The 13,887-nt window shown below is 35.9% G+C and overlaps 2 protein-coding genes across 14 annotated transcripts in view; one reads left to right on the top strand and one right to left on the bottom strand.

Annotated features, from left to right (window-relative positions):
- CASK (calcium/calmodulin dependent serine protein kinase) overlaps nt 1-13,887 on the bottom strand; it is a 222,822-nt gene that overhangs the window by 91,537 nt on the left and 117,398 nt on the right. For all 11 annotated transcript variants that reach the window (XM_066979985.1, XM_066979998.1, XM_066980011.1 and 8 more), the window contains exon 6: nt 4,693-4,795. In XM_066979985.1, coding sequence (XP_066836086.1) covers nt 4,693-4,795 — 103 coding nt within the window. The remainder of the gene's footprint in view (nt 1-4,692; nt 4,796-13,887) is intronic.
- GPR34 (G protein-coupled receptor 34) lies at nt 7,406-11,306 on the top strand. 3 transcript variants are annotated; one of them, XM_013181261.3, is made up of 3 exons: nt 7,408-7,549; nt 8,465-8,522; nt 9,333-11,306. In XM_013181261.3, the coding sequence occupies exon 3, from the start codon at nt 9,356-9,358 to the stop codon at nt 10,502-10,504; it is 1,149 nt and encodes a 382-aa protein (XP_013036715.2). In that variant the 5' UTR covers nt 7,408-7,549; nt 8,465-8,522; nt 9,333-9,355; the 3' UTR covers nt 10,505-11,306. The 3 variants fall into 3 exon arrangements, with proteins under 3 accessions (XP_013036713.2, XP_013036715.2, XP_013036716.2); XM_013181262.3 differs by having other exon boundaries at nt 7,435-7,549; nt 8,423-8,522; XM_013181259.3 differs by lacking the exon at nt 8,465-8,522 and having other exon boundaries at nt 7,406-7,549.

Genomic DNA, 13,887 nt, shown 5'->3' with positions numbered 1-13,887 from the left:
CCATCTATGTGGTTTTGTTAGGATCCTTGAAGATACTACATGATTCTGAAGGAACTTAGGGGAGCTAACTAATAGTATGTAAAAATCAATACTGGACTGGATAGTGACATTTTGCTGCTAATAGTAAAAAGTAAAAATAGGTCAACTGTCCGTCAATAAACAAGACTTAACAGCTAGTACAGAACCTCACACCATTTAGGTCTAAGCAGTTACATTATTTTCTACTAGGTGAAACTGGGAGAAAATAAATAAAGTGCAGGAAATAGCACTTGTGGATTCAATGACTTTTGTTTCACAGGATGGCTGAGGTTGGCAGGGACCCCTGGGGGCCACCTGCTCCAAGCCCTGCCCAAGCAGGGCCACCCAGAGCAGGCTGCCCAGGGCCGTGCCCAGGCGGCTTTTGGAGATCCCCAAGGAGGAGCCCCCACAGCTCCCTGGGCAGCCTGTGCCAGGGCTCCTCACCGCACAGCACAGAAGGGCTGCCTGGGGCTCAGAGGGAGCCTCCTGGGCTCCACTTTGTGCCTGCTGCCTAGAACTGAGCACCGCTGAAGCTTCTTCTGACTCTTATCCCACCTACTAGCTAAATATATCCCACCTGAGAATAAGCATAAACGCTATTTGCTATCTGCTAAACCTGGTAACACGTTTATTGAAGCTGTGCCAGGGGAGGGTCAGGCTGGATGTCAGGAAAAGGTTCTTCACCGATAAGGTGTTGGGGCACTGGGACAGGCTCCCCAGGGCAGTGATCAAGGCACTGAGCCTGTCAGAGTTCAAGCAACATTTGGACAAGGCTCTCAGACACAGGGTTTGATTTTTGGGTGGTCCTGTGCAGAGCCAGGAGGTCGACTTGGTGATCATTGTGGGTCCCTTCCAACTCAGGATATTCTGCGATTCTATTTCAGAGAATATTATGACAACTCATACCATGTTCTGAAAGCAAAACTGTCTGTGCAAGAAGACAGAGATTATAATACAAGAGTGCTCTACTAACTCACTGACCTCTCAGGTTCCACTACTCCAACTGCATCATCACCATGCAAACAGGGACTGCTTCCTGTCCACAGCCTGTCTCACAGAAGAGTTTCACTTACAAATTAGGATGATCTGAAACTACTGTGTATACCAGCAGAATTCCATCTTAAAATACCTACTTGAATGCTTCAAATGAATACACATTACCATTATTTTCTAATTCTGATCATAAGAACTTCAAGAAAAAGAGGCCTTCAGAGACTGATAGTTCATGAAAACAATTTCCTGTAACTCAGAAGATGACATAATTCTTATTCATTGTACTGTAGCTTATAGGCAAACATAGTGGAATAAAGTATTTCCTTCCATTTTCACTTTTGGTCATACGGAAAATGAGTTACAGCTATGTTCATGTTTTGGGTACTTGCTTAACAGTAAGTAGGGTTGTTAGCTATTCATCTATCATGTTCCTAAAGTCTATTCTAAGCATCTTCACTAGTGACATATTGTATGATGTCATACCTTGATATCATGAGATACATTTACACTTCTGTTAAATAACTCTATCTGCTTGAAAGAACACTGTAGTTATACTTCTTTTAAACAATGAAACTTGATTTTCCCCTTATGTCAAAAGATTGGGACCCGTTTATTTTCAATATCTGGAACTAGCTGTATTACAAAAATCCCCAAATGTTTTTTTTTTTTTTTTTTTCCCCAAAATTTATGTACACTGAAAGAAAGTGTGTTTTGTTAAGTTCAAAAAATAATGCCACAGTGACAAATAAAGCAAAGCTGTTGCTAGACGGTAGGCTTAGCAGAAACTGAGGGAGCAAATTCCATCCTATTTGTGTTCTCCTGGGCAACACACAATCTGGGCTTGTCAGGCACAAGTGTATCAACATAAAAAAGTAAGCAAAATGGCACAAATGCATGAAAGAAAAAAGTTTAAAACATTGGTAACCGCTGAATGTTTTAGATATAGCAGCTCCTGTTTTAGAAGAAAAATACTACCACAGAATAGAGTGACCATCACAGATACTAAAGAGCTTTTGCTAATGGCTGGGTTTTGTATGCAAGAATAAGGGAAGAGTCCTATCAGCTGAACGTCACTACAGTTACATTACTTTTTACATGGACATGCTTTTTCTAAAGAAAAGCTATATTTTTTTCTGGCTTAAAAGATAAAGCAACATACAAGCATACTCCAAGCAACATAAAATAAGGAAAGATAAAAGCTCTTCTGTTCTTGAACACTAGGATCATCTACACAGGAATTTACATTAGTAATGAATATATTCTGCTAGGATATTTTAGTAATGCATATTACTTAGATCCAGAAAGATTAGTAAGTATTGTACTTCCTGTACATATAAGACAGTGTATTTCCAGTATTGTAAAAGTTTTAAGGTGTACTTAAAACCAAAATAGGTTAGGAGCACAGTGGATTTTAGGGTCAATAAGAGAAGCTTAATGCCATAACAACTTTTATTTAACTAAGAATTTATTTTCTGACGCATTATGGCTGAAAATAACCATTAAATAAGGGAAATGCCATGCTAGAGGTGAAATAATTGACTATGTTAAGCAGAATCAATTTTTTTAGAAACTAAAAATGTGAAAAAGAATGTGAACATAAGCATGTTGGTTATTTTAATACACATAATCTTATCGGTAAGGACAATTTCTATTTCATTCAGGAGAAAATTGATAAATGAGAACTAATTTTTTATTATCATTACTACAAAACAGAATTTATATGTAGGGCGTAATAATAACTTGAACAGTTATGTAGACAGTTTCTTACAAGAAATTTATAGGCCAGTACAGACAGTATCGTTAACCTTTACATATGGAATGTTACTGTAAAGTTGAAGAAATAAAATCTTGCAAGTGCTGTGTAGGGGAGTGTCTAGTAATATGCCTTCAGGAAGGACTCTGGAAGGGAAAAGAACTGCCAGATGGAGTTTGAGGTACAAGGACTGGAATGGAAGATCAGAAGAAAGAGATAAGGAGTCTGTGAAGGAGAAAACTTGAAACAAGTAGTAGAATTGAGACATTATATGGTATATAAATAAAGTGGAAATACTATAGGTATCCCTGAAAGTGTGAAGAATTTGAAGCTGAAGGTAACAAGTGCTGATGCAAAGACTACAAATTGAAAATGACGGTTGAGAAAGAGGAAAGAACGATATAAAGGCAGAATGATATGGCAGAGACTGAGACACATCAGGCAAAAGATAACTAACATACAGAGAAATGTTATACTGATGAGGCTTAAGAAAAAAAGAAAGAAGCTTCTGTAAGTACTGCAAACAGAACTAAAAAGAACTGAAAACATTTACATAGGAAAGGAAGGACCAGGCCAGCACGGACAACTGCAAGGAGGTTGAGCACATGAATGATGAATGGGACTGCAGAACAGTGAATGGTAACAGGAAAGGAAGGGCATGATAAGTTTTGGGGAAAATGCAGGATTTTTTTTCCAAGCTGAACTTTAGGTTTCTTGTGAGACAGCTAGTAGTCTGAAAGTAAATACAATGTATCTGATTAGCTCCAGAAGAGTAGCTGAAACAGAAAAAATGGATAAAGTTGTTCAGAGAGAACACATAGAAGAAAAATAAGAGAATCATAAACAAAACTGTAAGAACTATCGTTAAAAAAATGCAGTGGCTGAGATATCAGTTGAGAAACATGGGAAAAGCAAAGAAAGAAATGAGCTTCTTATTTAGGAAAAAAATTAGCTTAACTGAATGGGTATTTTCTTAGAAAAGACATCTAGGCCTGTAGGTAACAAAAAATATCCACAGTATTATTAATTACTGGAAGAGAATGGAAGTGTTGGTATGCTTAAAGTGGATTTGCTTTTCATTTTAAAGGTCACATAAAAGCCAAATTGACACAGATCTTTAAAGCAATTAGATAAGGAAATGTGAGTTTTTGAAGGTACTGAGACGTATTGAGAGGAAGTTACTCCCTTTTGAAGGAAAAAAAAGCAAAATTAATAAAAGCTTTTGTTGTGGTCTCCTACTCTGGCAATGAAAATACCAGAAAACTGATTGGGTCTTCATCTGTGCAGGCTGATTAAAGCATAACCCTATTGTCTGGACCAATATGGAAGGCAGCTAGAGGAAATAAAATTCACAAAAAACAAAACACACTTAGTCAAAAAATATACATAATCAAGATATTGATGTCTTATGCAATAATTACAATGAAATATTAAAACAGGAAAGAATCACACATGGAAGCTAGTAAAATTTTGCTATTAAACAGTGTAGTGTTCTGGCAGAAACTGCTCAAGAAACATATGGGAGCATTAAGGATGCTGTACTAAACCCTTAGTCAATTGCTTTGACATACATTTTAATCTTGACAGCATTTATATTTTGTGTGCTTTGTCAAGCATGGACTAACTATGTCAAGGATTGTACTAAAATGGAAAAATCTTTGCATTTTTCATTTTTATTTTGGTCAAAACAGTGTAAACTATTGTTGAGTAACATTTAGAGGGATTTACTACTCAGTATATGTACACACAACAACGTAGTACGTTCTATTAGCAGTTCAGATCAGCTGCATGCATATATTATATTAGCAAAGTCTTTAGTGAAAGATTATTTTTGAGCCCTACTTTTGCAGGGCAGGCTGCGTAGGAAGCACAGAACTCTGCAGCAGAACATGCATAATATTATATAACTTTGAAGGACAGTTTCTTACCTCCAGCAACTAGCCCAGACTCTCCTAATTGAATTGCTACCCCGAAGCCACCAAGCTTTACTGGGGCTGAATTTTCTTTTGAGGCAAGCAGTACACAGTGTGGCTGAAAACAACAACAATGAAAAAGCAAATTATTGTATTATTTCAAAAAATACAATTTGCACCTTAGAACTTAGTTTCACATATTTGCAAACAGAAGCTAGATTTTATTTTATTTTTTTAAAGAAATTCTTCATTTTCAATATTTTTGGCACAAGCTACTCTCTCTTCATTGGTTTTCCTTTCACTTGTTCCAGGCATAGTAAAACCTTTTCAGGACTTAACAGAACTCACAAGGAACACAAACTGAAATCGCTATAAAATGAAGATAAAAATGAATGCTGATAACTTCTTTCTTGGTATTACTTTTTATTTTTACCTTTCACCCTTATGCCTTACCCTCTTCCAACTTCACAGCAAAAACATCCTGCCCTGTGACACAGTGGGTTTCTTACAGAGAACATAAAACTTGCTTTGAGCCTTAATCATAGAAGTCACTGATCACTTTCCAGCTGCAGGAAAGAAACGTAACATCCAAGTGATGTTTCTAATAAGTGATGAAAAAACTGGTTAGGTTTCTAAACTGTATTCCATGCACAGTCATCCATACCTTTGAATTTCTACAGTCTTTCCACTAATAATAGTGAGGTGTAACATGTAAAAAAAGAATAGCATTGCATGACTATTTGGAAGTAGTACTGTATGACTATTATGACTGTTGTGGGAGGAAGCAACATACTGACAAAATCTACCGAAATGCAATTTAGTATTTAATACACATAGTCCAACTACTGCAATTAATATCGATCGACTTCCTACATTTACTGAGAGCTTCCCTTTGCACAGTCAACTGTATTATTTAAAAGGGTATCAGATCTGTACACTTCTTCTTGAGAAAATGTTACTGCTTAAATTACAAAACTAGGAACTCAAAATAGGATGCCCTACATTCTTTCAGAATTTTCCTTCTTCTCTCACAAGACAAGTATGTGCTGCCCTAAGTTAGATTTTCTTGTACACTCGGCCTCCTGCAAGGAACCTGAGAGAACAAAGTTGCTCACCACACAGAGGATCTAAGGTTAAATTGCTTTTGGGGGAGAACTAAACTGCTCAAATCTGAAACAGCAAAATTACAACTTCCCTGTAGGGATGATCAAGCAAACAGTGGAAGAATCCATATGCAAATTCTTTCTATGCTATTTTGTGCAGTACCTGTATTGCATGGTTTTAATTTAGGTTGAGGACCATTTTGTATGACACACACAGTTCTCTAATACTCAAAACCAAGCTTACTAAATTAGACTTTTGAAGGATATAATTATCATATCAGAAGACTGAAAAAACTCAGTTTACCCATAGTCCCACCTATATATTCACAGAGAGTCATGAACTGTTGTTACCTTTGATACTTCCTTACCATTTACTTCTTGGTATAACAGGGTAATCAGATTTTGTGACAGGACTATAAATACCTGATAGAAAATACATGAACAAACCTTCCCAATGCTCTTACTCATTTTGGTCCTATTAAATATCAGGATGGAATTATGATAACATAGTAACATCAACCTTTTCCTGCAAAACTGGAAAACAACAGGCTTGGCTCTATTTTGTCTAGTTCAGCTGGGTCTTGAGGATGACTCAAAAGGCATAAAAAAAAGCACAGAACAACTTTGGGTGATCACTCTGTCCCAAGTAATTGCACTACCTAGTAGCTAACTAGCAGCTAGGGTATTCCAATAAAAACACATGATGAAAATAAAAATAACACTCCAGACACGTTGTATGGTCTTGGATGGGTATCTTTAAAAGGAAAATAACCACTTTAGACCTTTGAGCCAGACTAGTGCAAAGGAGCTACAAGGGGCTCAGTCTGACTACCTACGAAATCATCTGTAACCATCCATGTTCTCTTCAGAAAGCTGTAATTGTATGAGAGCAAGTAGCTTCAAGTTAAGACTGCAGAGCCTGTTTGCAAGTCTAACTGAAACCTGCAGTCCCAAACAAGCCTGATTCCTAGACAGATGATATATTACGAATGCTAACATGCAAATTCTTATTTCAAATACTAAGGAGAATACTAAGACAACATTATTGAGTTATCATTAAATTCAGGCTACCTTATGTTAATAGTACTTCTAGAACCAATTTTAAAATTTGCAGTTTATAAATGTGATGTTCAATCCCTTACATCCTATTTAAAATAATATTACCAGGTGGTATTATCTCCAGGTATTTTATTTCACTTCTGCCTTACTGAAACTGTGAAGCTGCACACTTTCACATTCTATCGCCACTGACACTTTGAGTGAAAAAAATCAACCTCAAATTTCTCACTCCAAGCAAGGGGGAAGGTAGATGGATGGAAAGGAAAATGTGCCTCTTTACTGTGGTGTTGATTTCTCTTTACCTTATACGTAAAACTTTAAGAAGCAATACTATTTCCATGCTGTACCAACATAATGGCTTTCCAAAAAGGAAGACACTGGCATTAGTCACCAGAAATAAACTTTCTCTGAAGAAAAAATCCAAATTTCCAACTCAGAGAAACTTTAAGATAGAAAAAAGCCCAAATTAACAGCAAAATCAATCTTTTCAATACACTGACTTTTGCTAGTTAAAAATACCTTCAAAAAACACAACAGTTGCAACAGTAGTTAAAACTTCCCCTTGTTGCTAATTGCACTGTGTCAGCTGATTTTCATACTTTCATAGAGAAGCTGGTACTCTGGCTTTCTAATAAGAGGACATGCATGTTACTCCTCCCTGTCTTCAGCAGTGGTTTTCAAAATCAGCAGAAGTTCTTAAAACACAAATGGTAAGTGGCTTCTTTTATACTTAAGATACACTAAAACAAATTACTATTGAAATGTCTCTTAATTACAAAGGCACTACCAGCCTTCAGACCTGTAATTCATCTGTAATTAAAGCTGGCGTGCATGCCTGCTTACAGATAACAAAACTTATGTTTCTAATGTATCTGCAGTGTAATTGCTTTTTTCCATCTCTCATTCACCTAAAAGACGTAAACTAACAATGCAATTCATGATGTGAAGCATTTTTACAGATAAGCAACAGACATAAGATTTTAAAACAATATACAGATTTCAGCACGTATTTGAAGGTACTGCATTTTTTTAACCAGATTCAACTTTCAAAATTACTTCTAGCCCATACCTTACTAAATGGAAATATGAAAAGACAGCAGTAATTTTAAAACTGCCAACATATTGCCCATATTTAATGCAATTTTAAGATCAGCCAACATGAAATATTAAAATATTTTACCGTCTTCTCAATAATTCAGATTCTGTATGTACATCAGCTTTTACTATGCACTTTGCCTAAAATGCTGCCATAGCTATATCACACATTTAAATGCAAATTTGCATTTTTAAGACCAACCATGCAAATGAAAAACTATTTTAAATTTGTGTATATGGTAAAGAGTGTGTTTTTTTTTTTTAAACTGTTGTTGGAGACATCTGCTCAGCATACCAAGAACAATTTTGCAGTTCTTTTGAGATTAAGAGAACAGAAGCTTGCTTCTGCAAACACCAAATTTTTACCACTGTGGCGTACAAATCAAGGAAAAATTTTATATTATTAATAATCGGTCATAAGTCTCTAAACAGTTCTTTGCTATTCTGCTGTGCTAACCACGTTTTTTTTTTTTTTTTTCTTTTGGGAGGGAGTTTTCTTTCTTTGGTCAAAGCTGATTTTTATCTTCTAGATTGTACCTTCCTGGTGAAAAATAAGCTCAGTGAAATTAAAAACTTTATGAAAGTAAGGTAAGATGTGAAAACAATCTGTTACTGCATAATGTAGTTTTCAAGCTAAAATTAGTTTCCTTGCACAATCTTGATTTATGAACTCGCAACAAAAGGAAAAAATACTTACATTTACATAAAAATATGAGTTATTAAAAAGAAGCTAACGTAACAGTGCTGACTCACAGTGTTACAACAGATTACATGGCCAAACAAACATCAAATGGCAATTGCTTTTCTGAATGAAAACCAGTGACTAACAAGCAAGACATTGGGTACTTACCTAAAATCAATAGTGTTGAGTTTAGAATTGACTTAATATATTTTTATGTACTTTATCAAACTGACAGTACTTAGCTATGCTTACACTTCATTGCATCTTAATTTTTTTCTCAGTGTCAGAAAAAAACCAAAAATAACACAAGAACTTAAAAAGTATTTGATTTGTAGTTACAGATCAAACAAAAAAATGTAAATTTCTATTTTTTTCTGCAAAATATAATAGTTGATTTTAAAACAATTTAAGACAGTAATACAAATGTAATGATAAGAATAGCGATCTGTTTGAGTACTCTGTACCATCTGTTCTTGCCCACTTTGCATGAAGAAAAACAGGGAACTAATTATTCTAGAATTACATTATATCATGGTATTTGCCTGAAAGTCCTTCTTCTACTTGGGTACAATTAGGTGCATTTACTTTATTTACTTATTGTCTTATTTATAAGACTATGTATATACATAAGACTATGTATGCAACAAAGCACGCAAAGACATAAAAGTGATCCCAGGATGATTTAATTCTTAGATTTTGTCTTTGCATCCTTACAGACCAGCTAAGAAAATCCTCACAAATGATGGCTGCAGCTTCAGCTGACTTACTGACCATTCTTCCACACAAGAAAGCCTCCTGGAGTAACCAAATCAACCTAGCCACAAACGCCTCCGAAATTCAAAACAATACCAGCTGTTTCTTAGAAGATGATGCGTTGTCATTTGCTTTAATACTTTTTTACTCTGTTATTTTTGTCGTTGGATTGGCCGGAAATGTTATAGCCCTGTTTGCTTTCCTGTGCATTCACCAGAAGAGGAATTCCATCCAAGTTTACTTGCTAAATGTGGCCATTGCAGACCTTCTGCTGATCTTCTGTCTTCCCTTCCGAATATTGTACCATGTTAACAATAACACCTGGATGTTTGGACACATTTTATGCAAGATTGTAGGAACTCTATTTTACATGAACATGTACATTAGCATAGTACTGTTGGGACTAATTAGTCTAGATCGTTATGTAAAAATAACTAAGTCTGTGAAGCGTCCTAAAATGCTAACTGCTACCCAAAGTATATATATTTGTTGCGCTGTGTGGGCACTTGCGCTAACAGGATTTCTAGTAGTAGTTGCACCATCCTTCTTTAAGAGTGAGGTCAGAAATTCTACTATGTGCTTTCATTACCGAAATAAAAAGAATGCAATGACAGAAGCAGTTTTAAATTACATTATTGTCATAATCTTTTGGACAGTTTTTTTCCTTTTGATACTTTCATATGTTAAAATTGCCAAGAACCTTCTGAAAATCTCAAGAAGAAGATCTAATTTTCCCAATGCAGGAAAATATACCCGGACAGCAAGGAATTCCTTTATTGTACTGATTATTTTCACCATCTGTTTTGTTCCATACCACATCTTCCGATTTGTCTACATTACATCACAGTTACAAAATACACCTTGTTATTGGAAGGGAATCATTCACAAAAGCAATGAGGTGATGCTCATATTTTCGTCTTTTAACAGCTGCTTAGACCCAGTTATGTATTTCCTGATGTCCAGAACTGTCCGTAAGACTGTATTCCAACTTATTTGTAGAAGAATTCATGGAGATTCAAGCATAACTCTGGAAAGTACTTCAGAAATAAAACTTGGACAATACACACAAGAGCGATTTTCTACTACCACTCCCCACTCAAGTTCTGTTAAGAAGAAGTCTGATCTGATTAAGTAAATGGGTAACAGCTTCTCTCTTCGTCACTCTAGGACATCAACTCAAGATGCACCAAATGCAATACTGTATGGCTACTAATCCTGCCTCATTTTTCCTGTTAAAAAACGAGAAGTCTTACTTCTGTTTGTGAAAATGAGAAGTGACTTTTCTGAAGTACTTCATGGTTGTTTATCCAAGAAAACAAAACAGGAAATGTCCTTAAAGTTATCTCAGACACCTTCTGTGGGACTAATGTAGAACACTAACTCTTTGAGGAGATTTCTACAAAGTGGTTTGAGCCTGTATAGACATAAATATTACCAATTTGTGTATGTAAACAGCAGATAAATTTTGTAAAATAATGTGTCCTATTCAAAAGAGCTATACGAATCATTAAAGGTTTTATGTACTTCTCGATTTTAATAGGCTTCAAAGAGATCAGCATTTTACTGCATTTACAGAACTGTTTTGCATGAAAATACTTGAGAATTTAGCAACATATGTGGCTTAAACATGAGGTGAAGAACATGACTGCCACTAATTCAATTATAGAAGGCACACGTTATTAAATATCAAAGTTAAAATATACAAGCCTCCTAAATGCTTTATTATATATTCAACATTTTAATGAATGTCGAGGCTGAATACTTGAGGAAAAGTAACAATGGTTAAGAAAATTAGAAATTCATGAAGGAGAGAAAACATCGGTATTTTCAGTTAGCTAAGATTTCCTTCATATTCTGATCAACAAATTTGGTGGCTTCAGCTACCCAGAGTATTTCAACAAGGAAAATGCTCACCAAACTGAGCATATAGAGCAGAATACATATATAATTATGAATGATATATATATATATATAATATATATAAAGAGAGAAAGTAGCTCTCTTACACGTTGGAAGCATCAGCTTTGACCTTTGCTCAAGGTCAGTCAACTAGTCTACTTACCCATTTATGTATTTAGGCATAAACTAGAATTTCAAACTGTAAAGTCATATAGAAAAAAAGAGGGCTGAAGGTGGTTGTTAGACACAAAGACACGCAAAGAGGCATCTATACAGAGAACAATTTAAATGTCTAGCATGGGAGGCTAGAAAGGTGAATAGATTAGATACCAGATGGTAGCTATACCAGATGGTAGCTCTACAAAATAAGGATCTATTATGTCGAACAAGCAATATTGCTCAGGTTGATTTTGATGTTGATTTTAATATTGATCAATATTTTGCTATTGATTTTAATATGACTATCAGTAACTTCTCTGGTGGATTGTGTGACTTCTTATACCTAATCTGTCAAAACTTGCAGTTTTTTTTACTAATCCTGTACAATATTCTGATTTTATAGAAGCTACTCATAAAACTCTTATTGAACAAAGAAAACATAACAATTCACCTCTCCTAGATATAATTGTGGTTTAATTTTTATGTGATTTTACTTCAGCTTTGGTGTCCTGGTTTTGGCTAGGATAGAGTTAATTTTCTTAAATAATAGCTGGCATGGTGCTATGTTTTGGATTTAGGATGAGAATAATGCTGATAACACCCTGATGTTTCAGCTGTTGCAGAGCAGCATTTGCACAGAGCCAGGGACTTTTTGGCTTCTCACGCTGCCCTGCCAGCGAGGAGGCTGGGGGTGCCCAAGGAACTGGGAGGGGACACAATGGGGACAGCTGGCCCAAACTGGCTGGAGGGATGTCCCACCCCATGTGGCATCATGTTGAACAATAAAATGGTGGGAAAAGAAGGAGAAGAGGGGATGTTTGGAGCGATGGCATTTGTCTTCCAAGAAACAGCTGCACACGATAAGCCTTGCTTTCCTGGAAGTGGCTAAACATCAGCCTGCCAATGGGAAGCAGTGAATGAATCCTTTGCTTTGGTTTGCTTGTGCAGCCTTTTTTGCCCAGTTAAACTGTCTATATCTCAACCCACAAGTTCTCGCTCTTTTACCTTCCCAGTTCTCTCCCCCAGCCTGCTGCGGGGGAGTGTGTTAGTGGTTATGTGGGGCTAAGCTGCCTGCTGGGTGAAACCACAACATTTGCTTCAAGTGGATGTAAACAGGTTAACTCAAGTACAATGACTAGATCGTGTGTTTTATTTTATATATACACACATATATATATTTACAAAAAAAGGGCAGGGTTTCTTAATCTTCAAGAGAGTGTTCTATTTAAGCCAGAGTTTTCATCAAAAGGATTGCAATTCATGGACACTGCACTACTGAAAAAAAAATAGTATTCTGGACATGCTTTGGTAAATAATGTAACATTTACTTGGTTACTATAACCTTATTTTGTAAGCAATTCATGAAAAGACAACAGGAAAATGTCAGTCCTATAGTGCAAGTTCATGATTCTGGTCCATTACGTGAACACTATTACATAGGCTTGTTTTTAACTTTTTTAACAGTGAAAGCAATTAAGTATTTTCTTCCAGAGGAAAGCCTTAAACACCCATACCTACTTGCATTGATTAAGCGGGTTCTACATCACAGCCATTCTTTACAGATTACAGAGAAGGAGCACTACAGAAGCCATGTACAGTATTAACAGATGTTTTTACAGAAATAAATAACAACTTAGAAGAAATACTGAGTAACACTTTCCCAGGACCACATGCCACACACTACAAGTTTTCAAAAGCATTTCAATAGAAGATCATCTATCGCTTTCATTAGCCACTCACACACGAGTAATGAAAAACAAATGTGACCCAAATATTTTAGAGATTTCAGGAGCTATAGTTGGGTAATATTGGGCAAAACCATAGCACCTACAAGTAAAATTAGTTACCTTACATAGCACCTACAAGTAAAAAACATGGGTGTCTAAGATACCCAGGGAAAAGTGAAGAGATTTGTTTGATGGAAGTCATGCACCAGAAAATCAGTTAAAGAGGTGCTGTTAGAGAGGAGCTAGCAGAGGAGTTCTCTGAGGAGCTGAGAAACACTGGGATAAAGGCGATACAGTGTAAGTGGACTCTAGCGAGATCACTTACTAAAGGTTCAAAAGGAACCTAGTATGTTAGATGTTAATTCTTGCTTTGGAACCCGTTGAACTTTGGAAATAAAGCTTAAAAAGTAGATAGCTTTTTTCTTTGTGACATTCCTCAAGAATATGCAAATGGATAAATTTACATATATGTTGAATACAATCTGGAATGAGTGACAGTAAGGAGGTGACAAAGTTTTCAAACAATATACAATTATTCAGGGTAGCCAACCCTAAAAAAAGGGCAAGACATCAACTCTCTGCACAACAGCAATAGAACAGCAGAGACATTGTTAAAATTAGGAGCAAAAACATGAGAAGTCGTCACTGTGATATTGTATAATTTATATGATAGATTCTATTCAGAATACATTAAATAAATCAACTCTTTGGCTCAGAAATGGAAACCTGAAAG

Source organism: Anser cygnoides, chromosome 1 (assembly GCF_040182565.1).
Source record: "Anser cygnoides isolate HZ-2024a breed goose chromosome 1, Taihu_goose_T2T_genome, whole genome shotgun sequence".
In the NCBI taxonomy this organism is placed as follows: Eukaryota; Metazoa; Chordata; class Aves; order Anseriformes; family Anatidae; genus Anser; species Anser cygnoides.
This window is presented reverse-complemented; position numbering and strand designations above follow the sequence as displayed.

What these genes read in the sequence shown, in the direction of transcription:
- GPR34 (XM_013181259.3), top strand. Translation starts at nt 9,356, where the DNA reads ATGATGGCTGCAGCTTCAGCTGACTTACTGACCATTCTTCCACACAAG.